Source organism: Leptonotus elevatus, chromosome 20 (assembly GCF_054856555.1).
Source record: "Leptonotus elevatus isolate MCC_2025b chromosome 20, RoL_Lele_1.0, whole genome shotgun sequence".
NCBI lineage: Eukaryota > Metazoa > Chordata > Actinopteri > Syngnathiformes > Syngnathidae > Leptonotus > Leptonotus elevatus.
This window is the reverse complement of record NC_141258.1, coordinates 6,666,639-6,693,678: the sequence shown is the minus strand read 5'-3', so window position 1 is coordinate 6,693,678 and position 27,040 is coordinate 6,666,639. Positions and strand designations below refer to the sequence as shown.

The 27,040-nt window shown below is 41.8% G+C and overlaps 2 protein-coding genes, 1 long non-coding RNA gene and 1 other non-coding gene across 9 annotated transcripts in view; 3 read left to right on the top strand and 1 right to left on the bottom strand.

Annotated features, from left to right (window-relative positions):
* The window catches only part of arhgap44b (Rho GTPase activating protein 44b), a 29,638-nt gene extending 9,017 nt beyond the window's left edge, over nt 1-20,621 (top strand). The window contains exons 2-24 of one of the 5 annotated variants that reach the window (XM_086064028.1): nt 2,328-2,367; nt 2,436-2,555; nt 3,291-3,367; nt 3,476-3,587; nt 3,812-3,888; nt 3,986-4,103; nt 4,191-4,259; nt 4,330-4,411; nt 5,637-5,764; nt 5,989-6,100; nt 7,466-7,547; nt 7,638-7,718; nt 8,807-8,920; nt 10,435-10,526; nt 10,683-10,863; nt 12,794-12,811; nt 13,261-13,452; nt 14,572-14,628; nt 14,744-15,232; nt 16,547-16,653; nt 16,807-17,190; nt 17,345-17,381; nt 18,697-18,845. In XM_086064028.1, coding sequence (XP_085920154.1) covers nt 2,328-2,367; nt 2,436-2,555; nt 3,291-3,367; nt 3,476-3,587; nt 3,812-3,888; nt 3,986-4,103; nt 4,191-4,259; nt 4,330-4,411; nt 5,637-5,764; nt 5,989-6,100; nt 7,466-7,547; nt 7,638-7,718; nt 8,807-8,920; nt 10,435-10,526; nt 10,683-10,863; nt 12,794-12,811; nt 13,261-13,452; nt 14,572-14,628; nt 14,744-15,232; nt 16,547-16,653; nt 16,807-17,190; nt 17,345-17,352 — 2,740 coding nt within the window. In that variant the 3' untranslated portion in view covers nt 17,353-17,381; nt 18,697-18,845. Of the gene's footprint in view, nt 1-1,275; nt 1,366-2,327; nt 2,368-2,435; nt 2,556-3,290; nt 3,368-3,475; nt 3,588-3,811; nt 3,889-3,985; nt 4,104-4,190; nt 4,260-4,329; nt 4,412-5,636; nt 5,765-5,988; nt 6,101-7,465; nt 7,548-7,637; nt 7,719-8,806; nt 8,921-10,434; nt 10,527-10,682; nt 10,864-12,793; nt 12,812-13,260; nt 13,453-14,571; nt 14,629-14,743; nt 15,233-16,546; nt 16,654-16,806; nt 17,191-17,344; nt 17,382-18,696 lie in introns of those variants that run through there. The other 4 variants (XM_086064026.1, XM_086064025.1, XM_086064027.1 and 1 more) reach the window with 4 other exon arrangements.
* Nucleotides 20,622-20,677: 56 nt separating this feature from the next.
* trnar-acg (transfer RNA arginine (anticodon ACG)) lies at nt 20,678-20,750 on the top strand. Its single transcript has one exon. It is a non-coding gene; the product is annotated as a tRNA-Arg (tRNA).
* A 232-nt stretch (nt 20,751-20,982) lies between these two features.
* LOC147156669 (nuclear distribution protein nudE-like 1-A) lies at nt 20,983-24,474 on the top strand. 2 transcript variants are annotated; one of them, XM_086064031.1, is made up of 9 exons: nt 20,983-21,253; nt 21,618-21,714; nt 21,957-22,110; nt 22,246-22,394; nt 22,476-22,612; nt 22,696-22,863; nt 22,955-23,049; nt 23,129-23,271; nt 23,657-24,474. In XM_086064031.1, exons 2-9 carry the CDS (start codon nt 21,629-21,631, stop codon nt 23,736-23,738), a joined length of 1,014 nt encoding a protein of 337 aa, XP_085920157.1. In that variant the 5' UTR covers nt 20,983-21,253; nt 21,618-21,628; the 3' UTR covers nt 23,739-24,474. The 2 variants fall into 2 exon arrangements, with proteins under 2 accessions (XP_085920157.1, XP_085920156.1); XM_086064030.1 differs by having other exon boundaries at nt 20,990-21,253; nt 23,654-24,474.
* LOC147156668 (uncharacterized) lies at nt 24,379-25,353 on the bottom strand. Its single transcript, XR_015091609.1, has 2 exons — nt 24,920-25,353; nt 24,379-24,826 (listed from the first exon to the last, which is right to left on the bottom strand). It is a non-coding gene; the product is annotated as an uncharacterized LOC147156668 (long non-coding RNA).
* Nucleotides 25,354-27,040: the final 1,687 nt, after the last annotated feature.

Genomic DNA, 27,040 nt, shown 5'->3' with positions numbered 1-27,040 from the left:
CATATAATATACTGCAATATGAGTTTCAGTAGTGTGTATGTGAATATTTCACTAATTAGCATCAGAGCGTTTCAGTAGTGTGTGAGAGTGTTTTAGTAGTGTGTGAGCAAAATAATCTGTAAGCTTGAGAACATTTTTGCAAAAAAAAAAAAAAAAAGGTATTCAGTAAGATGTGAGTGTTTTGATTGTGTTTGAGAGAGTGTTTCAGTAGCGTGTGAGCAAAAAATTCAGTAGTTAGCATGATGACATTTAAGCTAACATGAGTGTTTCACTAGCGTATGTGAACCCAAAAAAATCAATAGTGCCCCTGAGAGTGTTTCAGCAGTATATGTGGGTAAAATCATTTCAATATTGTGTGTGAGAGCATTTTAGTAGTGTGTGAACGTTTTTTAATTCCATGTGTGTGTGTGTGTGTGTGTGTGTGTGAGAGAGAGTGAGAGAGATTTTCAGTAGTGTGCGATAAACAAATTCAGTAGCAAGCATAATAACATTTTAGCAGCATATGTGTGTATTTTAGTAGTGTATATGAGTAAAAAAAAATCACTACTGTCAAGGAGAGCGTTTTAGTAGTGTGTATGATAGTGTTTCATTAATGTGTGTAAGAGGATTTCAGTAAAAAAAAAAAGCAATAGTCAGTGTGAGAGCATTTCAGTAGTGTGCATGAAAGCAGTAGTATGTGTGAGAGCATTTCCGTAGCGTAAATGAAAGCAGTAGTATGTGTGAGAGCATTCCCGTAGTGTACATGAAAGCAGTAGCACACACTATCAATCAAACAAGCTATCAAGAAAGCAGTAGTATGTGTGAGAGCATTTCGGTAGTGTGCATGAAACCAGTAGTATGTGTGAGAGCATTTCAGTAGTACACATGAGAGAAAGAAATTTAATAGTGTTTGAAAGAATTTCAGTAGTGTATGAGCACAAAAAATAACAGTAGTGTAACTGTTTCAGGAGAGTGTGAGAGCATTTCAGTAGTGCCTGCGAGAGTGTTTCAGTTGCGAATGTGAGAGGTAATCCTGATTTAAGTCCCTGACTGCCCACCATAAATTTACAGTGAGACATGCATTCTGTGACACAGACACACGCACGCACACAGGTGCGCATTGTTGTCACGGTGACAATTTTCAAGCAGATTGATGGCTGATGAAGCAAAGAAGTGAAAGGACCAGATAGTCAGGTCTCATTCTTTCTTCCCTATGCCCCCTCCTCCTCCTCCTCCTCCTCCTCCACCCCCCTCCTCTTCCTCATCTTCCTCCTCCTCCTCCTCACTCGCTGCCTCGCCGGGCCTGAAAGCAGGCGCCGTCCCGCCTGCTAGCGAGGGGATGTGGAAGAGAAAGCTGCGGATCAGCAGGGCTCGAGCTGCGCTTGTGTGAGTTTTTTGTTTTTTTTGTAATATGTCGAGCAGGAAGTGAGGGAGGGAGGACGGATTGGAGCGGGCTGATAACTTTATTGATCGCTCGTCACTTGAGGCTGTTGGGGTTTTGACCTTATTAACAATCAAATCAGTGAAAACAAACATCGAGGAGAATACTCGTTTACTCGTCTTGATGCTGCGTAAATATGGTAACATTTTGCATTTGAATAGAAAGTTAATTATGTAAATGATGTTACGTAATTGGTCTAATGATTAAAATAGTTTGGCTGTTAGCATGAATGATAAATGCTTTATTTTTTTCACATAAGTAAAATAGTTGTGTTTTTGTTGTTGACTTTATGTAGATGTTTGATACTACTTTTTTACTCACTCTTGAGTACTCACCGATACCAAATACTGATACCATTAGTAGTTGTTAAAATTTCAACACAATGACCTTTCTTTCTTTCTGACACACATGATGATTCACCAACGTGTCTAGCAGCTGCAGTATAGCGCCAACTACTGTCAAAGAAGACTTAGTCGATGTCAGATTTGATTGCTTTCAGTATCTAGGCCTGGTATCGGCATCCTTCACGATACCAATACCTTGAAATAAGGCTTGTAGCAGTACTCGCCCATCTGCTACTTCAGTATAAATGAAAAAGTAATAATAACATGATTAATGAATGTTAGCATTGTCAAATGGTCAAAAAAATAGGCCATGTCAATTTGTATTTCACTATATTTTACATTTATCTCTTCATATTCTTCCCATAATCATTTTTGGCTGGAACCAGCAGTGAATCATTTGCTCCTTTCTCTTCCTGTAATATTCATACGAAATGCTGCAAACGGCATTGTGGCGTGCATGTAATGTGCGTGCGTGCGTGTTTCCCAGTTGCTATGGCGACCATATCCCTTCCAAGTTGAGCGTGACTCACAAAGAGGCTTCTTTTTCTCTGTTTTCTTCGCAGGGCTGAGAAGACCGAAGTGTTAAGCGAAGACCTCCTGCAGGTAAATCATATAATGGACTCATTAGTGATAACGATGTTATTGATTGTATTTTTGTTATCGCGTGTCAGGCGGAGAAGCGCCTGGAGCTGGTCAAGCAGGTGTCGCACAGCACCCACAAGAAGTTGGCGGCGTGTCTGCAGGGCCAGCAGAACGTGGAGGTGGACAAAAAGTCGGTCAGGTCGCCGTCGGTGAGAATACGAACAAGTTCATTGACCTTTTCGTTTTTAGCGATTAGTTCGGCTTTATTTGCAGTCATTTATCCTGTTGGAAACTTTTGACGCAGGGTATGTACTTTCGAAAGTCGCAAATATTTGTATCATCCGGCTCAGGCGGCGGCCATTTTGCCACTTGATGTCGACTGAGAATGACATCACAGTGCCAAAGACCAATCATGGCTCACCTGTTTTTTGGGTTTGGTCATGTGACTGACGTTCGCAAGCCGAGCTTCAAGACCCTGTGATGTATTTTATTATTATTATTATTATTATTAAATTTTCTATGTTATATTTTTTTTACTTTAATTGAGAATTTCCAAATACAAACAATTAGGGCATGTGATGTCATTTTTAGTGGACGGTACAAGGCAAAATGGCCGCCCCCCAAGATGGATGATAACAGCTGGATTTTTCTGCTTAATTCGTATTTTTCACAAATGTAATATTAATCAGAATACTGTGTTCAGAGCCCTACCTGACATTAAATGTATACTCCAGTCCTGTAGGTGGCAGCGATGTACATTACATAGTGGGTGCCAGCTTTCAATGAAATTGGTCGTTCTGGTTGTTTTTCATGGTGACAAAAATTGAATGGGGGAAGGACGAGGAGAAGCGACAGTAAAACGGGCCAAAATCTAGATATCAGCAGGTGAAACCTTTGAGACAAATACCTTGTCATCATTGTGATTATTTTGTGTTTTCCTGTAGAAGAAGCTACCTCTCGCGACGCTAGCACAATGTATGGTCGAGGGGGCGGTGTTGCTCGGGGACGAGTCTATGCTAGGGTGAGTACACGCACGTGCGCGCGCGCGCACAGAATCAGCGGTGGCGGAGGTGTTAGCGATTAGCATGCGATCGGTCCTGAATGTCTGTCATGTGTTGCGGTGTCCCAGGAAGATGCTGAAGCTGTGCGGCGAGACGCAGGACAAACTGTCCCAGGAGCTCATCCTGTTCGAAGTCACCATCGAGCGAGACGTCATGGACCCGCTGTACGACCTCGCAGAGGTACTAAGACCGCCTTTTGAAAATGTACGAAGAGTAAATGGTGAAAAAGAAAAAGGCAAGATGTAGCTTCCTTGGTGGAGGTAATAAAATGAAAGCTGCTCCTGAACTTGTGTTTGCTACGCTACCTCCATGTGACACCTGCATGCTTGTAAACGAATCTGCATGAGAGCAGCTCACGTTTAGTGTGTCAACAAAAGTCGACTCTGCTCGCCCCCTCCCTTCAGGTGGAAATCCCAAACATCCAGAAACAAAGGAAACATTTAGCCAAACTGGTCCTGGACATGGACTCCGCACGAACAAGGTCAGTGATGTGTGAGAAGCAGACCTCAGATCAGCGCTTAGGACAAAATGCGTTCTAGTGCATGAACCTTTAATTATTCACGTTGAAATGTTCGCAGGTATTATCAGTCCAGCAAGTCGTCGGGCCTGTCCAGCAACCTGCAGCCAAGCGGCGCCAAGGCCGACCATCTCAGGGAGGAGATGGAGGAGGCCGCCAATCGCATGGAGATTTGTCGGGTCAGGGGGATTACCTTTTACGTGTGATTTTTGTTTAGTCATTTATGTATTGTTTATTAAGTGGTTCATTTTGTTCGCTGTCACCAGGACCAGCTGTCTGCAGACATGTACAGCTCCATGGCCAAAGAACTCGACTATGCAAGCTACTTTCAGACAGTGCGTACGGTAAAACATGCGCTTGCACACACACAGGAACACACACGCTGATGTGGTATGCGTTCCGCAGCTGATTGAAGTCCAGGCCGAGTACCACAGGAAGTCACTGGAGCTGCTGCAGAACATTCTGCCTCAGATTAAAGCTCATCAGGGTAAGCGAGAGACGTTTCAGGCCCGCCCATAATTGATGAAAATCCACAATTAAGAGAGACCACATAAAGAGTTTTAAAAATGTTTTACCCCTTAGAGCCCAAGAGAATGAAAATCCTCCATTATATATACATATAGACTTTTTACATATGTTTTCAATCTGAGGACCAGGGGCCAGATCTGGCCCGCTACATCATTTTATGTGGCCCTCGGAAGCAAATCTTTGTGCATCAACTTCCATATTTCATACTAAAATATCCTGAAATGTCAAATATTTTTGTTACCAAACCCCTTTTTACAGTAACTTGAACAAATATTGATTAACATCTGATTTTAAAACGAGTTACCCTGTTCATCAATTTGTTGTGTATATGTCATCATTTGATGAGACAATTAAACATTTGTATAGTTTCACAGCCATAACATTAAAATACTCTCAGGGGTTTTTCCTGGTGGAGGTGGTATCAACCTGACTATGATGAGTGACTACCGATACCAGGTATTGATATCGGTGCCAATACCAGTCTTATTGGTACTTGCGGCGGTGACCGATACCATTATGGGCCGCCCTCTTGCAGCCATTTTACAATCAGGGACTAGAATTGTTTTTTTTGTACATTTAGAACAGATATAAAATTTTTGATTAATCGCGAGTTAACTAGTGAAGTCATGCGATTAATTACGATTACAAATTTTAATCGCCTTATGCCCCAAATTTTTAATAATCTTTTCTTTTTTTTTAAATAATCTTTTTTTTTTTAAGAAAAGATAAAACCATTTAATCTTAATTAATGGCATAACTTCACTAGTTAACTCACGATTAATCACAAACTTTATATTTGTTCTAAAAAAAAAAAAAAAAAAAGGTTTTCATACTCTAGCTAACAAAAGTGGGAAACAAATGTTAAACTAATAGAAATAGTTCAAATGATGTGTTGACGCCTATAGCCGTCAATGGCAGTGAATGAGTTAATATTATTATAATCTGCCCAAGTTGGACATTAACACTGCATTTAAATATACATCAACAAAACTGTGTATGTAAATAATAAAGTTAAAATGTATTGAACATAAAAGTTAATGTTCTTCAAGATTGAATGCACATTTCCGCCATACAGGATACAATAAGATATGTTCCACAAAATATAATCAGCGATATAATGGGGAACACCATACGGCTGAGTGTGCATCTAATGTGAGTGCGTGTGTGTGTGTGTGTTTTGTCAGAGTCGTGGGCGGAGAAACCTTGCTACGGGAAGCCGCTGGAAGAGCACTTAGAGCTCAGCGGGAGGGATATTGCTTTCCCCATCGAAGCCTGTGTCACCATGCTGCTGGAGTGCGGCATGCAAGAGGAGGTCAGACTCGCACAAACACATACACACAAATACACACACACACAAATACACAGTGAGATGATGCCACGTGCACACAGACAGATGACCTCGGTGACATCAAACTGCCTTGTAGGTCACTTATTTTGAATTCCAGCTTATCTTTTTTTTTTAATCGTGTATTTGAACAAGTCATTTACATATCATGTGAAGGGAGGTGACCCGTGATGTGTTTTCCGGACTTTCAGGGTTTGTTCCGAGTGGCTCCGTCCGCCTCCAAGCTGAAGAAGCTCAAGGCGTCTTTGGACTGCGGCGTGCTGGATGTTCAGGAGTACTCGGCCGACCCGCACGCCATCGCAGGTCAGCTCATCTGTTGCGATGAACTCTTAAAACTGCTGGGCCAAGAGTCATTCAAAGTGGGTGAAAATAGCTAACCCAGTGCTGGGTCGAAAAAGGAAAGCCAATGTTGGTTTATTTATACCCATGGAATTGGATTTGGCCTAGCAAGAATTGGTAAAAAGGACTATACTGTACTGCACTCTAAAGACAGTTAGTTGGGTCAAAAATAACCCAAATTTGGAAGAAAAAAAGAAAAAAATCCAACCCACTGCTTAGGTCTATTTGACCCATCTTTCAGTTTTATTGTTGTTCTTTTTTTTTTTTGGAGAAAAATTGGGTTGCTTAAAAACAACCCAGAAAGTTTATCCAAATTGACCCAAGTAGCGGGTTGCTCCATTTTTAACCCAATTTTTGTTTGTTTTTACCCATCTGTTTTTAGACTGTGCTGAGATAAAGCTACCAAGAAATTGGTTGCTAGGTTAAATACACTCTTAAAACTACTGTGTCAAAAATAACCCAATTTAGGTCAAATATGGACAGAGCCGCAACTTTGGTCAAATTGACCCAACATTCAGGGTAAAATAAATTGGATTGGGTTGTTTATGTTTGTACAAAACAATGTTGGGTCAATTTGACCCAAGTAGCAGGTTGGTCCATTTTTGATGCAAATTAGGTTATTTTTGACCCAACAATTTTTTTTAAATGTGTCTGTGGTTAAAAAAAATTCTAAGATTCAACTCGTCTGCTTGCCCAAATCTAATCTCGAACCCAATCTGCAGGGTCAAAAATAATTAACCCAACCTGCCCAGCATTTTTTTGGTCTTTGACAACCCAGCATTCGTTATATGTTTCTATGCTATAAAACACTTTCAGAGGTTGGGGACTCGAGTCACATGACTTAACTCGAGTCAGACTTGATTCACCAGTTTTAGGACTCTGGACTGAAAGACTCAACTTGAGTTTGACTTGGTATTCATGAGACTCAAACTTCAACTTGGATCATGAAAATCTGCGTTTTCGAGATGGTATGCCATTTATTTTGTTTACCGGACGGAAATACTGAGCATATGAATATCTCGTCGTGTATAACTTTCACGCACTCCCCGGCGCACGGTATTGTCGGCGAATTATTCATGAGAGTGAGCGTGCAGACGGCTCGTTAAATACGGAGCCAAATCCAAAGTCACTCGAGACGATTCGACGGCGAGGACAAATCCCTCTCCAATAATCCCAAATTTGTGCAACTCGGATACTACGGCGTGTCAGATTTGTGAGCTGGGGGGACGGACTGGGCCCCTTCCCCTATCTGCTTCAATGGGAAACTGTCACGTCACTGTATAGGTGTGAATAATCAGTCCCGACACAAATGAAATGATTGTCGTTTAGGAGCTTTGAAGTCTTACCTGCGCGAGCTCCCTGCGCCGCTGATGACATTTGAGCTTTACAACGACTGGATCCAGGCCTCAAAGTAAGCAAACCTCCATGTTAACAGATTCAGACTACGAGATGGTGTTGTGATTTTTTTTAATTTTTCATCCTGGTTCCTGTTTCCCCGCAGCATTCCGGACCAGGACAAGAGGCTGCAGGCTCTCCGCAGCGCTTGTGACAAACTGCCGCCGGCCAGCAACAACAACTTCAGGTGAGACTTTCGCTCCTTCTGCTCTATCACATGACGTCGCTCTTCTCCAATCTGCTTTAAGAATGGTTAAATAGGAACGTTAATTTCATTCTCAAGCCTCCCATGCTGACTCGCTGACTCAAATAATACAACAGTTTAATATAGTTGACATTTTCTAGCGCTTCTCTTGGCTGCTTTGTTTTCGAGTATCTATACATTAGATTTATTTTTTTGTCCAATCAGATTTCAGCATCTGTGTTGCTATGTAGATCTAATCTGCCTAGAGGCTTTAGAATCAGTCATGCTAGCCCGTGTAACCGTAACTATATTAGCAATGGGTCTGTTTCTTTACCCAATCAGGTTTCAGATTTTTCCGTCCTCTGATTGGTTGGTTTGAGCAAAACTTTGACTAGCAAAACACGGCGATGATACACATGAATATATAAAATTTATTAATTTGGCATTTTAATTACTATTATTCTATTTACTATTTGTATTGAATATTGTGTATTTGTGTAGTTATAGTTTCTATAATTGCAACGTGATATTGGTGGATTAAGTCAGACAACTCCCTACTGAAGGCTCGGGTGTCAAATGCACGGATCGCCACGGGTTCAAAAGGGCTTAAACTTCCACTTATTCCTTATTTGGTACTATTGGATTCTTTGCCGTAGGCCCGTGATGAAAGTGATGAGATGGAGCGCAAACTGCACGCGTCAGTGTATCTGTCGCATCTTACAAATCGAGTTTATTTTTAGCTCGTCTCCTCTGAGGAGATGTCAGACACGACCAAACGAGCGGCGCTCGCCAGAACGAGCTGCCTGATGTTTGCAAACACACACACACACACACACACGGTCGGCCCACTGGCCCACTTTTGTGTCCTCTCGGGTCTTCTCAAATGGGAGTTGTGTTTAGCTTGGGGAGGCTTTTATGGAGGTTTATCACACGCGGCTGCACTTGGTTGTCGGGAAACTTGTACAGCTCAGTAATCTCATATTTCCCCTCTTGTGAAGCCCGCTGGGAAAAGTAGAAGAAGAAGTGAGGAGAAGTAGGTTATGCAAATGTGCGCCGCGACCTTGCTCTTACTTCCTGCGACGTGTTTGCAGATATCTGATTAAGTTCCTGTCCAAATTGACGGAATATCAGGATGAGAACAAGATGACGCCTGGGAACATCGCCATCGTGCTGGGGCCCAACCTGCTGTGGACGCACAGCGACGGGTGAGACAGGGCTGGGCAAAGGGTGGCCCGTGAGCCGCTCTTGAATCCGGCCCACCAAGCATTTACATTGAGAGTCCTATGATATTTATTTCATTAATTTAGCCTTTCCACCCCATTAAAATTGATTAATCAAGATGTATTTTTTATTTTTAAAGTTATTAAATAATGAAATTTGAAAAAAATATATTTTATTTTTAATTATATAAAGTGATAAAATTTATACATAGAAAATGTATACAGGTATATAAAAATAAATGTGTACAAAATATTAAGGTTTATTGATTTATTCAAATAAACCATTTTACACATTTAAACTTTTTTTAAAGGTCATCTACAGTAAAAATGAGCGAACCTATTTACCATTTTAACAATCACATGGCCCTTGAGCACTATTTATTGTATTCATTATTGTAAATAAAAAAATAAAAAACATATGATATATCATTAATTAATAATATAAAATAAAACAGAGATGAATAATGAATAATGAATAAAAACAAAAAAAAATTCAAATATATAAAATAAAAACAAAAAATAATTCAAATATATAAAATAAAAAATAAAAAATAATATAAAAAATAAAAAGAGAATTCAAAATTATAATTGTAAATGATCAAATAAAATCTAAAAGTAAAATAAACAATTTTATATACTTGCAAAAATGTGTGTTTATCTTTTAAATGACTGGTTAGTTTATTTTAATTATGTTAATTTGAATTAAAATATAGGCAAAAGAATGAATTCTTACTTTATTATTAAAATTAACAATTTTAACATATGTTTACATCATTTATTTAGGACCGGTTGCATCTGTACTTTTTAAAGATCAAATGTGGTCTTTAGCATAAAAGTCGCAATACATAATTGGTTAATTTGTTTATTGTAAATAACGAAATAAAACGTATGAGTAAAAATACAAATTTTATATACATGTCATTTTATATTCATTTTTTGAAGAGATTGGTTATATGTATTTACATTCATTCTCAATTAAATGTCAAATGTAAGAATGCATTCTTTGTTTATTAATAACTATCTTTCTATTATAACATCTTGTCTGTTTTAAAAATCAAATGTAGCCCTGATCACATCAAATTTGTCTAAGATGAACGTCTGTGGTGACATCATGTGGCGATATCTCCACCTTCAGAATTCTCATTGTCCTTTCGGACGTGCTGATAAAAACCTCCAGACAACAATTTCCAAGATGGGGTTTGTTTACGATGGTGACGCAGCAGTTTGAGAAGAAGTCGCCGTCCCTGGCGTCCTTCTAAATGTGTCGGCCGTCAATCTATCAAGCTCTTAATTTGCCATTAACAGCCATCGCCTGCAGAAATGGCAAAAGTATTCACACACTATACTTTAAGTAGAAGAACTGATTCAACTCATTTAATGAAGTTTAAGTAAAAATGATTTTTTTACTGTCTATTTTATACAATAGCTGTTTTGGTAACTTGGTATACAATGCACTGTAATGTTCCTTGTGTAAGTGGTGCATCTTCTGTCCTCTGCAGCAACATCACGGAGATGATGACCACGGTGTCCCTGCAGATCGTCGGCATCATTGAGCCCATCATCCAGCACGCCGATTGGTTCTTCCCCGGAGGTGAGGCGCTGACTGACACCTGCCTAGCTGTCTCCTGCTTCCTCCAAAATAATTCCTATTAAGAGTTGAATGAGCTGAAACGTTACATGCTGAGACTTACAGTTACGGAAATCCTTTCCCATCAAGTGTTTCTCTCATGTGATTTTTTTCCCCCAGAAATTGAGTTCAACCTGACGGGCAACTATGGCAGTCCGGTGCACACCAATCACAACGCCAACTACAGCTCCATGCCGTCTCCTGACATGGAGCAGATGGATCGGCGGCAGAACGAGCAGAGCCGCAGACCCCTCAGCGTCGCCACCGACAACATGATGCTGGAGTTCTACAAGAAAGATGGGTAGGAGGCTTTTTACACTCTTATAACTGCTGGGTTAAAAGTAACCCAAATTGGGTAAAATGGCTGACCCAGCACTACATCTTAAAGGGACAGAGCCAGTGCTGTGCTATTTATACATCAACTTTGGTACAAAACAGTTCAAATCAAATACAAATTGAAGACCACACTCTTAATTTAAAACTGCTGGGTCAAAAACAACCCAATTTGGGTCATAAATTGAATTAAGCCGCTAATTTGGGTATATTTGACCAAATTTTTGGGTTGTTTTTGATAAAGCAACCCGATTTTTTTGTTAACCGGTTGAACCCAATTTGTGTCAAATTTAGTGGGTCGGTCCAATTTTTGATAGAGCATTTTAAACCTCATCTTCTGCTCTTCAACCCGCCCAATCTGTTGGGTCAAAATAATAAAGACAGCCTTGGCTAAAATTTACCCAATCTGCTGAGAAACCACAGCTAACCTAATCATTTTGTGTGTGTGTATAAATTGTCAAATCTACACTATAAAAACACTTAGGTCAAAAGTAAACCAAATTGGGTAAAAAATGGACCGACCCAACTGTGAGTTATTAAATTAATAAACCACAAAACAACCCTTTTTGGGGGTTGCTTGGTGGGTTATTCATTTGACACAACTTTTGGGGTTAATTGAACAACCCAACTGAATTGGGTAAACAATTAATCAACCCAACATTTTCAGTTATTTAAGACAAAAAGTTTATTTTAACCTAACTTGTTCAGTTTTTTTTATCAAAAAAATTGGGTCAAATTAAATTAATTACCCACAAAGCAACCCAATTAGATGAGTTGAGTGTAATTCATTTGACACAAATTTTTGGGTCAATTGAATAACCCAAAAAAAATAGGTCAGTCCCTTTTGAACCCAATTTGGATTATTTTGACCCAACAGTTTTTAGAGTGCAGCTTCAGCTCTTCAGCCTGCCCAAATCCAATCTTCAACACAATCTGTTGAAATAACAATAACAAATAATTAAACCATCGTTGGGTAAAAGTGGCCCAATCTGCTCAAAAACCACAACTCCGCGAGTGAGTTAGGAAAACAACAAAGCATTTTTTTAGTTTGTTTGATTCAATAATCTATTTTTGCTAGGGATGTATAGTGACAGGAAACACAATAGCTTAACAGATTCCCCACTGGGTAAGTCTTTTTGTGACATTTTTGTTTTTTTTCTTATTTAAAATATGTTCTTTTTCTCAATAAAGGTTGGGAAACGCCGGCTAGGTCAGGAAGTCATCAAATCAAAAGTGACAAAGGATTATGTCAAGATTCTCTCTCACTTTTTGTGATCCTCCTCCCATTCTTTTTAAAGCCCTGGTTTGCCTTATCGGGCCCAGCGGGGGCGTCTCAGCGCAGCTCGGCTAATTAAACCCGGACCCGCCTCTGATCCGTAGAGCGCAGCGGCGGATTTGACATGAAACTTCTGAACTTGATGGGAATAATTTCCATTAAAATCCTTTAACATTTCAACCCTAGAAAATTGTGACAAAACTTAATTAGACCCTCTTGGGATCGTTCATTATTTTTATTTTTTCAAAGAATGAATCACCTTATTGGGGGTCTCAGCAAGCACAAAGATGTATCAATTTTTGGAAACTTGAAAATGCAAATGCATTTTACTCAGTTACATGTAGTTTAAAAAAATAAATAAAATGGCGCCTTCCCAAACAAAAAAAAACAAACAAACGAACTTAAAGGACCCATGCCCTGAATTAAACAGGAAGTCGGCCATTTTAGCTAGAAGCAGCCATTTTCCTACTAGAGAATTTGTCCAATGGAACCCCAATCATGTGTCCTAGAAAGATGGACGATGTGAAATAAAAATGATCAAACATGCCGAGTGGACATGTCTGAGTGTTGACCTTTCACCCTGTCCTCATTCTGCTTCTTTCTCTCTATTTTAACCATGCAGCATCAGGAAGATCCAGAGGTACCGTAATAACCCTTTCACCCCTTTCATTACGCTTCAGAGTTTCTTCGTGCGTTGGGTTTGTGTTTGGTGGATTTGAACAAAGCGGTCTTGTTTCGTGTTTCGTAAGTTGCATCATTGTGATGTTTGGCACCGGATGGACTCGTTTGACAGTACAAACTCTTACACAAGACGCACAGGTGTTTCAGTTTGCCAATAATCTGCCTCAGTGCAGGTGAAGAGTTGAATTAGTACGTTTACTTTTTTTACACACGTACGATAGTTTACACACTCTGTTAAAATGTCCGGTAAATATAAGCGTTATTGCAGTAAATTTGCCTTCAGTGGAAGACAAACATCCGTGGTCGGACGGAGGAAGCTGATCCCTTGACCGAGCCCCCCTCTTCCCAACCTCCCAAGCTCCGCCCTCCTGTGCAGTGATTGGCTGTCGCGTCTTTGTCCCACTGCAGCATGGGTGTCCGGGTGATGGACACTTCTTGGGTGTCCCGCAGGGGCTCGTCGTCCTCGCGTTTAACTTCGTCCACGCCCCCCAACGTGCGGGCGCCCACACCGCCCACGGACGCGGCCACCCCTGAGCCGCCTGGGGACCCCTCGGGGTCCCCCTCCCTTACCCCTCCTCCCACTAGCAACGAGCGAGCCAGGTAAGGCTATTGTGCCCCCCCCCCCCCCCCGAGTCCGTCCCTGCGCCCTGCTGCTGACCCCAAACCAGCGCCCTGTAATCCGTGTAATCGTCCATCTCCAAAGACCTTCCTTCAACTTTTTAACCTTCGACCCCAGACATGCTTGGATATGTTGATTTTTAAGGCCTTTGTAGCCCCTTTCACGCTGTCTTGCTGGAAAATGTGCACGTCGGAGGCGTAACTGTAGAGTCATGTGCTAGACAAAACTCCCTAGAGTGTGTTTACACAGCTGTTGCGGCCTCTCGCATTTAGATGAATTTGATGCCTAGCAATCTCTTTGTAGATTTCCACTATTACATTTTGTGTCTAAAATTATTTTGCCAGTAAATTCATGGATGACTTTAATCCCCCTCTTCTGGATTGTTAGTTTAGGTGTCAAACTCGAGGCTCGGGGGCCAGATTAGGCCCACCACATCATTTTATGTGGCTCGCAAACTTCCATGACGCTTGCTAAAATCTGTACGAAATTTTCAAATTGTCATATAATTACAATGTGGCCTGTGGAATTGTTTTTTCCGCCATCTGGCATATCCTCGCGTGAAAGGTAAGATATGGAACGGGGTGTTGATGTTGACCCGTGAATTTGCTAGTTAGTGTGAGACAAAGAAGCTACATGATGGTACCAAAGCACTGCTTTTATGGTAGACATGGCTTTCGTCAGCAAATTTCTTAGCAAATAATAGAGAATCAGTTCCAAAACAAATCTGCTAAGAGGTGAATTAATGAATCGTAACTATGCGTGGGAGAACTAATATAATTTCAAACTCATCTTAGATCATTACACTTAAAAATTACTTACAAGTGATTAGATTTTAAACCGACATGTGCCTGTACACTGTAACTCATTACCTTTAGGCTAAAATTAGCGCCTCCCCCTCACTTCAACATAGTTCCTTGGTAACAAGATACCACAAAATTGTGCCAAAGTACTACTTTCCTGTTAGTTGGGGATTTTGAGACCATGTGGCGTTTTAGAAGCGGCGAAGGAACTGTACTCCTCCGAAGTGCCAATTGCGTCGGCGTGAAAGGGGCTCACGGCTGCACGTGCGGCGCTCTCTCATGTTGTCTTTTGGCCGTCAGCCCCCGCATGTTTCACAGCTTCACCTTCCATTGTCGCAAGGCTCTGCAGTGGATGAGGTGACGCTTCTTCTTTCTTCTTCTTCTTCTTCACCATCAGGAGACATTTTGCACCCCCGTTCTCCTCTTGGACAGCTTCCCCGCTCGCCGTAAAACATTTCTTTTATCATTCCAGCTCGGATGATGCGTCGGACTCCTGTAACGCCCAGCCCTCCCCCGAGGAGGAGCGTCCGCCCCCGCCTTACCCCGCTTCCTCACCCTTCTCGCTCCCGCCCCAGCACTTCTACGCCCGAGCACCCCCCGGTATGCGCCCCCTTTCCCGCAGTCCCGAATGCGTGCCGGCGGGCCCGTCGCCCGTCCCCCGCCGCTCGGGCTATAGCCCGCCCCCGTTCCTCCACTCCCTATGCTCGTCCCCGCAGCCCCTCGACATCAACTCCAACCCCCGAGCCCAAAGCTCCCCGCCCTTGCACAAGCAGGCCTCCCTATCCGATCCCCTGCATGCGCCCCCCGCCGACACCAACGGCTCCTCCCTTTACATCAAACCCCCGCTCGTTCTTACTCGCCACGATATTTTCCCGGGCTCCCCCAAACCCCCCGGCACCCCGCTATCCGTCCCCCCTCCTTGGGCCACCTGTAGCCGAGAGCGAGGACGCAAGGCCGCTAGGTAAATGCAAGAACATCGTTTTGGGGGGTTTTACACAGGCGGCGTGCAGCCCCTCCGGTACGAGGTGGGTGATGGGGGAGCAGCTGCTTTTTTTTTTTTTTTTTTTTTGCAGTTATCAAATGCATCTTTAATGCAAGTCATCACGGCTACGTGCTGGTTGCCAAGAAATGCAGGAGGCAGTTGCTAAGCAACAAAGAAGAGTCAAAGCCTTCAGTGATGAAAGAGGGATGACGTGCGGGCAGGAATCAGGGAGCTACGAGGGTCCGAGAAATAGTCTTGTATCGCTTAAAAAGGGCCAGTCAAAACAAACTAACCAAAAATATTGAACCAATTACATTCTACCTTAACTTTAGGCCAATTAAAAGCTCTAATATTTATGATGGTGACATAAAGTGTTTTTTTCTGTCCTATTTATTAGTAAATAGTATTTATAAGAACATCATTATTATTTTTATTTTTTAGAGAATGTTTTTTTTCCCCAAAAAATAAAAGGTGCAATATTACAAGAACAAAGTAGCATTTTTAAATTTTATTTTTTTACTTTTTATTAAAGTCTATTTCACGCCACGTCCATCGTGGCTATAAATAGTATAATTTGTCTAAAAACCAAACAAATCTCATCATAAAATTGTATCCCTATATAACATTAAAGAAACCAGAAAAATGTATATAAATATGCTAAATTACTTCATTAACATTGTTTATGCTCCATGTGCGCATTCTGACAGTGAGAGCGCCACTGCCACCTACTGTAGTGGATGTGCAATTACATTTTATTCTGTCAGGAAAAACGAAAGAAAAAAATCACTTGGGAAAGCTAGGCTGTTGTTTCACCTTTTTGCTTGTCCAATCAGGTAAGAATATCAAAAGGCATACATGCCAAAACTCAAACCAGCTCACGTGCATCCGCGCCGAGAACCTGAGATAATGCCACAGGAAGCACAACTCAAACCCTGCCAAAATAAAAGCTTGAACCTTGATCATGACAAGTGATGATTCACATCAGCATGTGTGAGGCCACCTTCAGTTCATGTACAGACATTAGGACATCGGTGATGTCATATCATGTGAATGTCAAAAGCTCATTTGCATGGCTCCGCCCCCAATTTCAAAGGCTTCAGTCATCCTCATTTGCTGGAAGCTTCTGTAACACGTAAGGATGTTTGTACCCTTCAACCCTCATTGTGGCTATCCTGTAAAATCAATAAGATGATCAATGACTAAATCTTTAAAAAATATATATATATATTAAAGGAGACAATTATGATGGTGGAATCAGCTTTGCGCCTAATCACGATTTTTGTCTCACCTCAGCACCCTGAAGAACAAAGAACTGTCTCCAGTAATCGGACAGAAGGCATTCCAAGCGACGTTGTCCTCTGGCGGCCAGTCTGAACACAGCCCACACACGATGAGGAGAGGTCAGAGGTCATATGCATTTGTAACACTGTTAAGCGTTGAATATATGCATGTGTTTGGAGGACACACATTTAGCAACTCATGAACTTCAAACGAACTGTCGACGGTTCCCTTGGGAAAACAAATAGTTTCTGTGCTTTTCACTCTCCCCTTAGCAAAGAAGCTGGCTCCAATCCCGCCTAAAGTCCCCTACAGCCAAACGGGGGCCGTGTCGGAGCAGTCCACGGGCCAGCCGTCTCCGGTCAGCCTTTCGCCCACGCCCCCCAGCACCCCTTCGCCGTACGGCTTCGGCTACCCGCAGGGTTACGCCACCATCGGCTCCCTGGGACACGTCCAGATGGCCGGCACGCCGTCTCTGTCCTCGCCGCCCTCGCTGGCCGGGACGCTCACCAAAGCCCGGCCCACGCCCAAACCGCCCCGGCAGAGGCCCAACTTGCCTCCCCCGCAGCCGCCCTCCACCCCCGGCACCAGCCCCCAGCCGCTGGAGCACTCGTCCGGCCTGCTGGACGGTTTGTCTCCTGGAGAGAGCATGTCCACAGGTAATGGCTGTCATTTTCTTTCGCATACACTTCGATCCACGATGAGAGTATTGAATCAAAGGGTCCAACTTAATTTTTGTGAGTTTTGCATTTTCAATTGGAATTTAATTTACACAGAATGTTCTGATGTGTAATTGTTGTTGATCACTTGCAGCCGTTTGAGCCATCATTGTGTTTGAGGGACTTTTAGGGTAAGCAGGACTTCCTCTGACACAAACCCCCCCCACCACCATCCCTCCAACCCCATCTTGGCAACATGGTGACCCCCCCACCCCCCTCCATAAGCCCTACCCCGACGTCTCATTGCGCCCATTTCGCATGGCTCGCATGGCCCGTCAAAGCAGGCCAGGGATGTACTAAATTCAGATATGCTAAACTAAGCTAAGCTAAGCTTGGCACCCATAATGCCTTGCTCCTGCTGCCAGCTTTGAACGTCACTGCCACCTTCCCGCTCCCTCACCACAACTCCATGTGTGAATTTACAGAATATTAGTTTGTGTTTGTTTCCACTGTGTGATACATAATAGGGCTGGGGGAGAAATGGCCTTTACAAAAACTGAAATCTCAAATATTTTTTTTAATTATTTTTTACACAAAAGTTGTATCTCCCACTTCACAATGACATTATTTAATGCATTTTTTTTTTTTGCCATTTGTTTTCCCCCTTCCCTTTCTTAGTGAGTGAATGTAAATGTAAAATGTTTCACTTAAACTTGGTAGTTGCATTTTTGACTAGACAGGCCGGAAAAGTTAAATATATAGCGACTAGTTCACAGATTTTTACTACGTGTCAAGAAGTACTTTGAACTATGGAAGATGCATAAAAAGGATGAAAAATAAAAAAGACAAATAAAATTGAATTACTGGAGAAAACTGATTAGGAGCGATAGATAGATAGATATTTATTTATTTATTTTATAATATAATATAATTTATAATAGGTGTAACGATACTGTAGAATGGATTGACTAGTTTGCTTTTAGCTTGGTAAATTGTGAGCTAGCTAAATACAGGGATACTGTAGATAGAGATAAAGTGTATCAATATTGTAGCTAGTTAGAGCTAGCTAGATAGAAAGATGCTTAGCCCACTTAGTTACACAGCCTTGTTATCTACACTATATATTTTACAGTAGCTATATATTAAATAATGAATACATAGCCTAGTTAGCTACATAGCCTAGTTAGCTTCTTATCCCAGTTAGCAACATAGCATACTTAGCCCAGTTAGTTACGCAGCCTTGTTAGCTACAGTATATATGTTATAGTAGCTCCATATTAAATACATTCTAGTTAGCTACATAGCCTAGTTAGCTACTTAGCCCAATTGGCAACACGGTGTCATTTCTGGTCATATTGTGATATTGTTTCCTTCTTCATGCCTGATTTTGGACACACACACTCCTTTGCCCAGCATGGCCCCCACCCGCCACCTGGAATCTTCTCCACATCCCAACCAAAACAATCCAAATGATAAATAGATGCTCTCCTCTTCCTCTTCATCCAGATTCCTTCTGCAACCTGGACATTCCCGTCATCGACATGGAACTGGACGGCCTTCTGGACTTGGCGCACATTTCCCACCTCAGGCACTCGGTGGCGCTGCTGGACTCCAGCCGCCTCAGAACCGCCGAGTCGGAGGAGGGGGGGGATTCGGAGAGCACGGTGCTATGACGCCTCTCCCTCCTTTCTCCTCCCTCCTCCCCTGACGTATTCATGCATTGGGATTGTTCCATTTTTTAGTTTCTTTGCCTTATTTGATGCCTTGAACGCCACACGCCAGACAAGGAGTGCCGCCAATTCTTCCACAAGGACGACCATTCTCCTCTCGGCATGGACATCAGCCTGAGTGTGCACTGTGTGCATGTGTGTGCGTGCGTGTGCGCGTGTGTGTGTGTGTATCATCAACCGACATGCACGTTGTCGATACTTAGCCGATTAACTAACAACAACAACAAAAACATCTTGGTGGTTAACATTCATTTACTGGAAACTATTTATTGTCTATACTGTACATTTGCAGAGTTTATGATTCCCAATTAAACATCAGATCGTATTTTATATTGACGGGAGAACAGAGAATACATCAAAAATAGAGCATATAGCAAATGTAAAATAATTCCATCCGTTCATTTTGTCCTTGGTGGGATTAAGGGTGAGCTGGAACCTATCCCAGACAAATAACACATTTAACAGGGGTCTTAAATCTCCCCCCTGGGGCTCAATAAAAGATTTAAGCCACTGGAACATTAAGAGTTTTTAAATCAGTGATTCTTTAGCATACCACTAGAGGGAGCCTGCATACCACACTTTGAGAACCACTGTTCTAGAAGGTCAGAAAGGTGTAGGAGAAAAAGAAAGAACATTGAAAACATGACCACTCCCTACGTGGAGGATGACAACGCGTGCGAAGCATCATGTTTATTTTCTGCAGAGTATTTATGATACAGATGTATTTCTTGCAAAGGCTTTTTACTTGACACCCGGGTCGGTGAGGAGAAGCTTTCAAACGTGGGACCAGACATTCTTCTCGCTTGTCACGTGCAAAAAAAAGAAAAGAAAAAAAACCTCACTGTAAATACATTTGTGTACATACATGCTTTGTATATAGTGACTTAAATATAAATATATATGTAGATGTAAAGGAATACTGGCTGGATTGAAATGATGAAGATAGCGCTCATGGTTACGTCTCCATTTTTAATAGTAGAGCACTTATAGTCTTTGTTTGACACAATTAACCCCTTGTACTGATTTTAATTTATTTGCTTAAGGACATGAATAGGAATAGGGTTTTATTAAGACACGGAAACAAGACTGCAGTGGACTTTAAACATGTTAGCCCGAGTCACAATTTGAAGTGATGGCTAATCAGCACTGTTTACAATTTTAAATATGAGAATAAACCTAATGTAGAACAATTCAATTAATCATACGTTATGTTTTGTTGCTTGTGCTTTTTGTAAGAGAGTCCTGCTTTCTGGTCATCACACTGGTGACGCCATTTTTTCTACATGATTCATTGGAATGTAAACCTGGCGGGTCGTGCGTGTTTTACGTAAAAGGGGGCAGTTATACAAGCGCGTGTATGTGTTCCGAGTGAAAAGTGTGCCAGCATGCTTTTTAACCACTCTTTAAATGTCTCACCTGTGCTGTGTGTGGATACAAATGAAGATTTTTTTTTAATGTTAATTTTTACCCTAAAAGTATCTAATTCACACAATGATGAGTGTGAAGGCAAATGAATCATCTTTATGTTGCTCGTGTATATTTTGCAGCAGAGAAGGCCCCAACAAATCAAAACTGTTTGTGACAAAGTGTGTTGCTGTTAAAATTTGGACTCCAAAACAAATGTGAACATGTTGTAGCAAACTGTGGAGAGGGAGAATAAAAACGTCAGAATGTGGCTACAATGAAAAATGTTTTATAGGATTGGCGGTGTGTTCATGAACGGGTTTAAAAAGCACATTTCAGTGAATTCTCATAACGGGCTAGTGGCGCAATGGATAACGCGTCTGACTACGGATCAGAAGATTCTAGGTTCGACTCCTGGCTAGCTCGAATTTTTTTTTTAAACACATTTGATTCATTTTCGCCTTTTAAAAGTATTCTTAATATATTTCTTCCATAAAACAACATTAAATCGGACTAAATCTGGTTTCTTTTTATGCTCGCCTTCGCCTGGCAACACGTGACGTTACGACGTCTTTTGATGTAGTGGCGTTCTCGTACGTTCTTTCACGTAACGGCTACATATCGTGTATTTTATTATTTTTGACTTACATACCGCAGTGTATCAAAACTCACAGGAACATTAATTGTTTGAATTTTATATCAGAGTACAAAAACAATGCGTATTTGTATTCCTTTCTTCTCGTGCGCGAGCAGCTTACTTACAGAAGATGACCAGCGGGAGGCGCCGATGTTCCGCTCCGTGACCTCCACAGCCACTGTATAACACGACGAGCAAGAAGGAAGCATCTCCACTAGCTTCGAGCTAAATGCGCCGATAAACATCTCATTTAGATGACAAATATCTCTTTTTACGAGGTGATGTTTAGCAGGTAAACTTACGACTTGTGTATTCCTCTTGTTTTGCATCGACGTGAGAGCGCAAATGTTAAAAATACACGATGGAGTGGTTTTTAACCAGCTAAGCCATGTTTGACATTTTGCCTTCGTTTCTATTCATGTCGAGAATCCGCTTTTCTTTTCTTCAATTTTAGCGATTTAATTCATTAGCAATAATGAAGAATATTTGGTAATGTTTCGTTTACATTTGCGTATCTTATGTTTGCTATATATGTTGTCGTCTGAGCTAAATCTACATGCGTTAGAAGCAGCCACAGCACAAATAAATAAATACATTTTAAATAACGTATTGTATTTTTTTATTAACTCAATTACATGAACTTTCTTCTTGCCTAGATGCGACTACCATGGAAGCGGACAAAATACCTAAATTCTCCTCCAAGGATGAGGAAATCAACTATTGGAAAGCTCTCTACGTCAAGTACAAGACAACGTATGTGACATGTTGTTTTGAGTTTTAACCAATTAAAAGCTTTCAGTGCCAAATGTCGAGTTCAAAGGCGGCTTGTTTCTTGCCAGCTGAGAAGAAACACGCCCGCATTTTGTTGACGCGACATATTTACATCGCACCGGTAGCGTCCATTTTCAGATGCGCCTTCTCACATCATCGGTACTTCCTGTTTGACGTGATGTCTTCCTCCGTCTCTGTCCGCCGCTTGCGCCGTCGGCCGGCAGCTACCAGGAGGCTCATGAGGAGCTGCTGGAGTTCCAGGAGGGCAGCAGGGAGCTGGAGGCCGAGCTGGAAGCTCAGCTGGGCCAGGCCGAGCATCGCCTGAAGGACCTCCAGTCGGACAACCTCAGGCTGAAGAACGACGTGGAGATGCTCAAGGTAAATAGAAATATACTAAGTATATATTTGCGTTTTTTTTCTTTCTGGTCTTTCTGACTAAATGATGAAAGTAGTACAAAAACAAACAAAGAAAAATGTATGATGATGCTAAAATATTTGTGTGTGCCGTGACAGGAGAGGCTGGAGCAGCAATACTCCCAGAGCTACAAGCAGATCTCCGTTCTGGAGGACGACCTGGTGCAGACGCGCAGCATCAAGGAGCAGCTCCACAAATATGTGCGAGAACTGGAACAGTCCAACGACGATCTCGAGCGAGCCAAGAGGTCCGGAGATGTTTTTGCGGCGCTCTTGAGCGATTTTCTTCTTCTTTCTGACTGTGTTGTTTTGTGGTTGGCGCCCTTCAGAGCGACCATCGTGTCTCTGGAGAACTTCGAGCAACGTCTGAACCAGGCCATCGAGAGGAACGCCTTCCTGGAGAGCGAGCTGGACGAGAAGGAGTCGCTCCTCGAGTCCGTTCAGAGACTCAAAGATGAAGCCAGAGGTGACATCTTAAAAAAAAATAATAATAATCCTACATTTTACGTCTATGGACGTCAATGGCAGTGAATGAATGTATTTGGTCAGACTTGCGTCAGGAGCTGGCTGTGCGCGAGCGTCAGACGGACGTGGGCCGGACGTCGTGCCCGGGCTCGCCCGCGCACGACGACGTCAAGATGGAGTCGCTATCGCTCTCCACGCCCGCCACGCCTCTCAGCAAAGGCCTGGACAACGGCCTTCTCGCTAATGCCGCAGGTCGGTGCAGAATAACGTTTTACGACATGAGCAAAAGTATTGGGACGCAGCTCTCAGTCACCTCGTCCTTTATTTTATTTTTTTCTTCAAGGACTTTCCACAAGCTACGCCAGCAACTCACCGCTAACTCCCTCAGCGCGAATATCAGCTCTCAACATCGTTAGCGACCTACTGAGGAAAGTCGGGGTGAGTCCGCTTTGTATTTCTGTAAATCCTCCCCAAAAAATTTTTGCTCCTCCTCGTCATGAGCCTCATGTTCCGGCAGGTTCTGGAGGCCAAACTGGCCGCTTGCAGGAACCTGGCCAAGGAGCAGCAGGCCAAGAACTACGCTCTGGACAACGGCAACATCCTCAATGCTAACAATAGCGTGTACTCGCAGTCACTGCATATCACCTATTTGGACAAAGCGTGAGTCTCTTTTTTTTAATTTAATTTTATTTTTTTTATATAAATGTGGTGGGATGATGAGTCAAGGGTGATTCCTGGAAAGTAGTTGCAAAGGGGTGGAACATTTCCATAGGAATTGAGGGTAATTTAATGGAAATGGAGAAAATCTCAAACTAAGAAGCAGTGGACTGTAAATGGAACCCTGAGGAACGCCGCACTTTCACAAATTAAGTTTATGTTGTTGTTTTTTTTAAATGCAATATAAACTTATGATTCAAACTGCTGAGTAAATAAAATGTGATATTTTTTTTTATTTTTTATTTGTAATTTATTATAATTTTTTACATGTAACTGTGAAGTATTTTATTAATTATTATTTTTTGTTTGTTTTTGTTTGTTGCAGTAGCAGGGGGGCCAGCAGCCTAGATCCAGGGACCCTCACAGCCATCACAGTCCCTCCCGCTGCCTCCGTACCCCTCACAGTTTGAGCACCGCACGAACACCCCCCCACACCCCCCCACCCCTCAAGTAAAGGATGTCATGTGACTGTGTGGTGATGACGGCACACGCAAGCAGACAGTGAAGTGATATGCAAACACTTTTTCACTCATCACTCAGCAATAAGAAGTCAGAGTCCAAGCGAGTGTTCACATGCACGGTAAAGTGTTTCCTGAATAATTTAATTATTTATTGATGTTTGTAAATGTTTCTAAAGTCGATGATGGCGGTCTTTTGCATTTCATTTGCTTTCTGTCTCGCTCGTGACCGACGGCGAATAGGGCACCGTTCAGATGTGTCACACTTTGGGTCATATTGATCGTTTACATTCCAGTTACAGGCGGCAAGAAATCAATTTGTTGCCTATTTAAATGACTAAAACGGGTCAGGACTATAGTGGATTAAAATATATACAAAAATGTCATTTAATGTCAGGATTATTTTAAAAATATATATTTAATATAGCAGACTAAGAATAATTAGTAATGGTTTTACATAAAAAAAATATTTAATTAATTGACACATTTTGTATTTAATTCCACTTAAATGATGCAAGTTATTTATTTATTTTAGGGACGTTATTTAATGTTGGCAGTTTTTTGGTCCTAACATAACAGACAAACCAAGCACTTTTCTGTCCATTTGTATTTATTCTTTCATGTGCAATATCACTTGTGTGTCGATGTTTGTATATTTAATTTATTTCAATTAAAAACACAAAACGGACTTCAGTGTTGTGTGATAACATCCACAATAGAAACATTCTATCCATTCACAATTAAAGGGATGAAAACATAATCTGGAAGTTTTTTTCCCCCCCCCTCAAAAGAAACTAGATTGCTTCATATGGAAACGATTCAACCTTTATGTTTAACATCCATGTATAATCATGTCCACATAAAGAGCCATTTCATAATGCTATTTAAGAGCTTCGTGTGTGGCCTCTCGTCTTTTTCTTCTCTTTTCCGCCACCTCTGCCAACAGTTTGTGCCTCCTCTCCGCGATCTCCATCCACTTGGCCTCGTTCCTCGCACGCTCCTGCGCTCGCAAGTCATCCACGTCTTCGAAAAACCTGTGCCTGCACGTGACACAGGAACGAAATGTCTCAAATGTCAAAATATGTACAGAAAGAGCTTTTTACGCCTTTTTTTATACGCAAATTATGCGGCACCTGTTCAGGAAGGCAGCGGCCAGTCCAACAATGAGCGTCCCGAAGAGAATAGGCTTGGCATAGCGCTTCCCAGCAGAGAGTTTGGGTTGCTTCATCTTATGGCACTTAGGTTGAAGGTAATATACTATTGTTGACATTCAAGTGACCATTAGCTAACTAGCTACGTGACGCACACCCACACTTGACGATCGCTCGTGTTGCACTGCACTACGCTTCCGCCGTGAGATTTTTTCTCTCCAGTCTTTTATTACACCTGGCAACATTTATATTATACCAATAATTTAAGATAGCGCGTTTAGCAGCATGTAGCAATGCAACAGTACGTCACTACCGCGTAAATCCGAGGCAGGCTACGTCACTTCCGCTTATGCCGGCTTTCGTCTTTACGAGTCAAGGCGGCAGATTCGAAGCGTTTAATTGCATTTCGGTGAGGAAGACAAACGTTCTGGGCTGTATGGGTGAGATGCACTTAAAGTCCTTAACGGTCAACATGGTGACTCTTCGCTTCATAGTGTGTTAAGTACAGTCTATGCTCGAAAAGACAACTTTGCAAAAGAAGAAGCTGTCCAGTGGGTGCACGGCGTTGCACTTGCTACTTCCGTGTTGGACGTCATTGGGATTTCCATGCTGCGTCCACGAACATTTGGAAATGGGAACAATTCCACTTGCGGTTTACGAGTTGTAGGGAAAGGAAACAAAAACACAGCTAGGCCATTTCGATTAGAGTTTTGTTTTGAATTTGAGTTTTTTTTTTTTTAAGTACAGTATGTTAAAGTTGGTAGAAAGAGCTAGTGAGTGTGCACACGATGGAATTATTTTATTCTGAGTGTTTTGGAACTCATCACGAGAACTGCCTGAGTAGTTATGAAAGCAGTGGGAAAAGTCATCTTTTTATGTGTAATAGTTATCAACGTTATGCGCCAAAAGTCAAAATTTCAAACTAGACGTAATTAGTATGTAGCACTTTATATTAACTAATAATCGTATTTAATAAAGATAATCATTTCAAAAGGTCCTCTGTGATTAATGTAGATTTGGCGCCATCTTGTGGTCACTTTTAACTCCTACACGCAAAATTTGAGGGGATAATCTATGTACTTGAAGCACTGTTGTATTGTATTTCTTTGAATTATTTTCACTGTACTGCATTCCTTAATAAAGTGGTTGTACTGTACTACCAGATATTTGATATTATTACCATTAATTTTGTGGAGTTTTAAGACAAAAATAAACAGATCAGGATTTATATTATTGTGATATAAAATGTTCTCCATATCAATTTTTTTTATTTGATTGTGCATTTGTACCTAATGTAGTGTCCTTGTCTCCCCACTTCCAAGGCAGAGAAAATGTGGTGCTCCGGGTCCTCTTCCAACCTGTACCTGATGACCTGACCCCCAAGGACAGCTGGGTGTCCCCATAAATGTTCTCCATTGTTTACTTGGACTTTCCGGTGGAAAAAAAAAGTGCAATATCTTGAATTCATATTTGTTTCTCCTAATAAAGTACATGTAACAATCTACTCTGCCTCTCTCCTCGTTTGTGACTCGTTAGCAATTTCAAGGCAAAATGGAAGCTGTATTTGGGGGGGGGGGGGGGGAGTAAATGCGTAATCAAATGTTTCAAGTGGATAGGGCAGGACAGGTTTAGTGATGGAGGTGGGGGGAAGATGGGGTACTGAACATGTTCACTTTGATGGCGAAGGGAGACACAAGCAGTCCTGCCAAAGCCACAACTGGTAAAGCTGGAGACAAATCAGTGTGCAATGTGGTGGCGGGTTGTGGAATAATGAAAAAGTCTCATGTGGCATGTTAAGGAAGAAGAATGGAGGCAAAGCACGTTGGTTCACTTGCGACTTGAAATATGAAAAAAAAACACGCGAGGGACTGACAGAGTGGTTGAGAGGTAAAAACTTTACCTGCGGCTCAGACGAGCTCGGTTCGATTCCGAAGTCGTCCTCCATTTAAGAATTCATAAGCGAGTAAGAGTCAGGCTCGAACCAAGACCGCCTGATGAGCAAGCGGATTCTTATTCCTCTCGACCAACTTGAAGTTACTTGTCTGTTATTTGTTAAATCTTATGTCAATGCAACATGACGACTAAGTGCGCTATAGTCAGGAC

Bases quoted from the DNA above. Each gene is read 5' to 3' on its own strand.
- LOC147156669 (XM_086064030.1), top strand. From the start codon at position 21,629: ATGGAAGCGGACAAAATACCTAAATTCTCCTCCAAGGATGAGGAAATC. The intron at 22,111-22,245 runs GTAAATAGAAAT...GTGCCGTGACAG, and splicing joins ACGACGTGGAGATGCTCAAG to GAGAGGCTGGAGCAGCAATA. The intron at 22,613-22,695 runs GTGACATCTTAA...GTATTTGGTCAG, and splicing joins ACTCAAAGATGAAGCCAGAG to ACTTGCGTCAGGAGCTGGCT.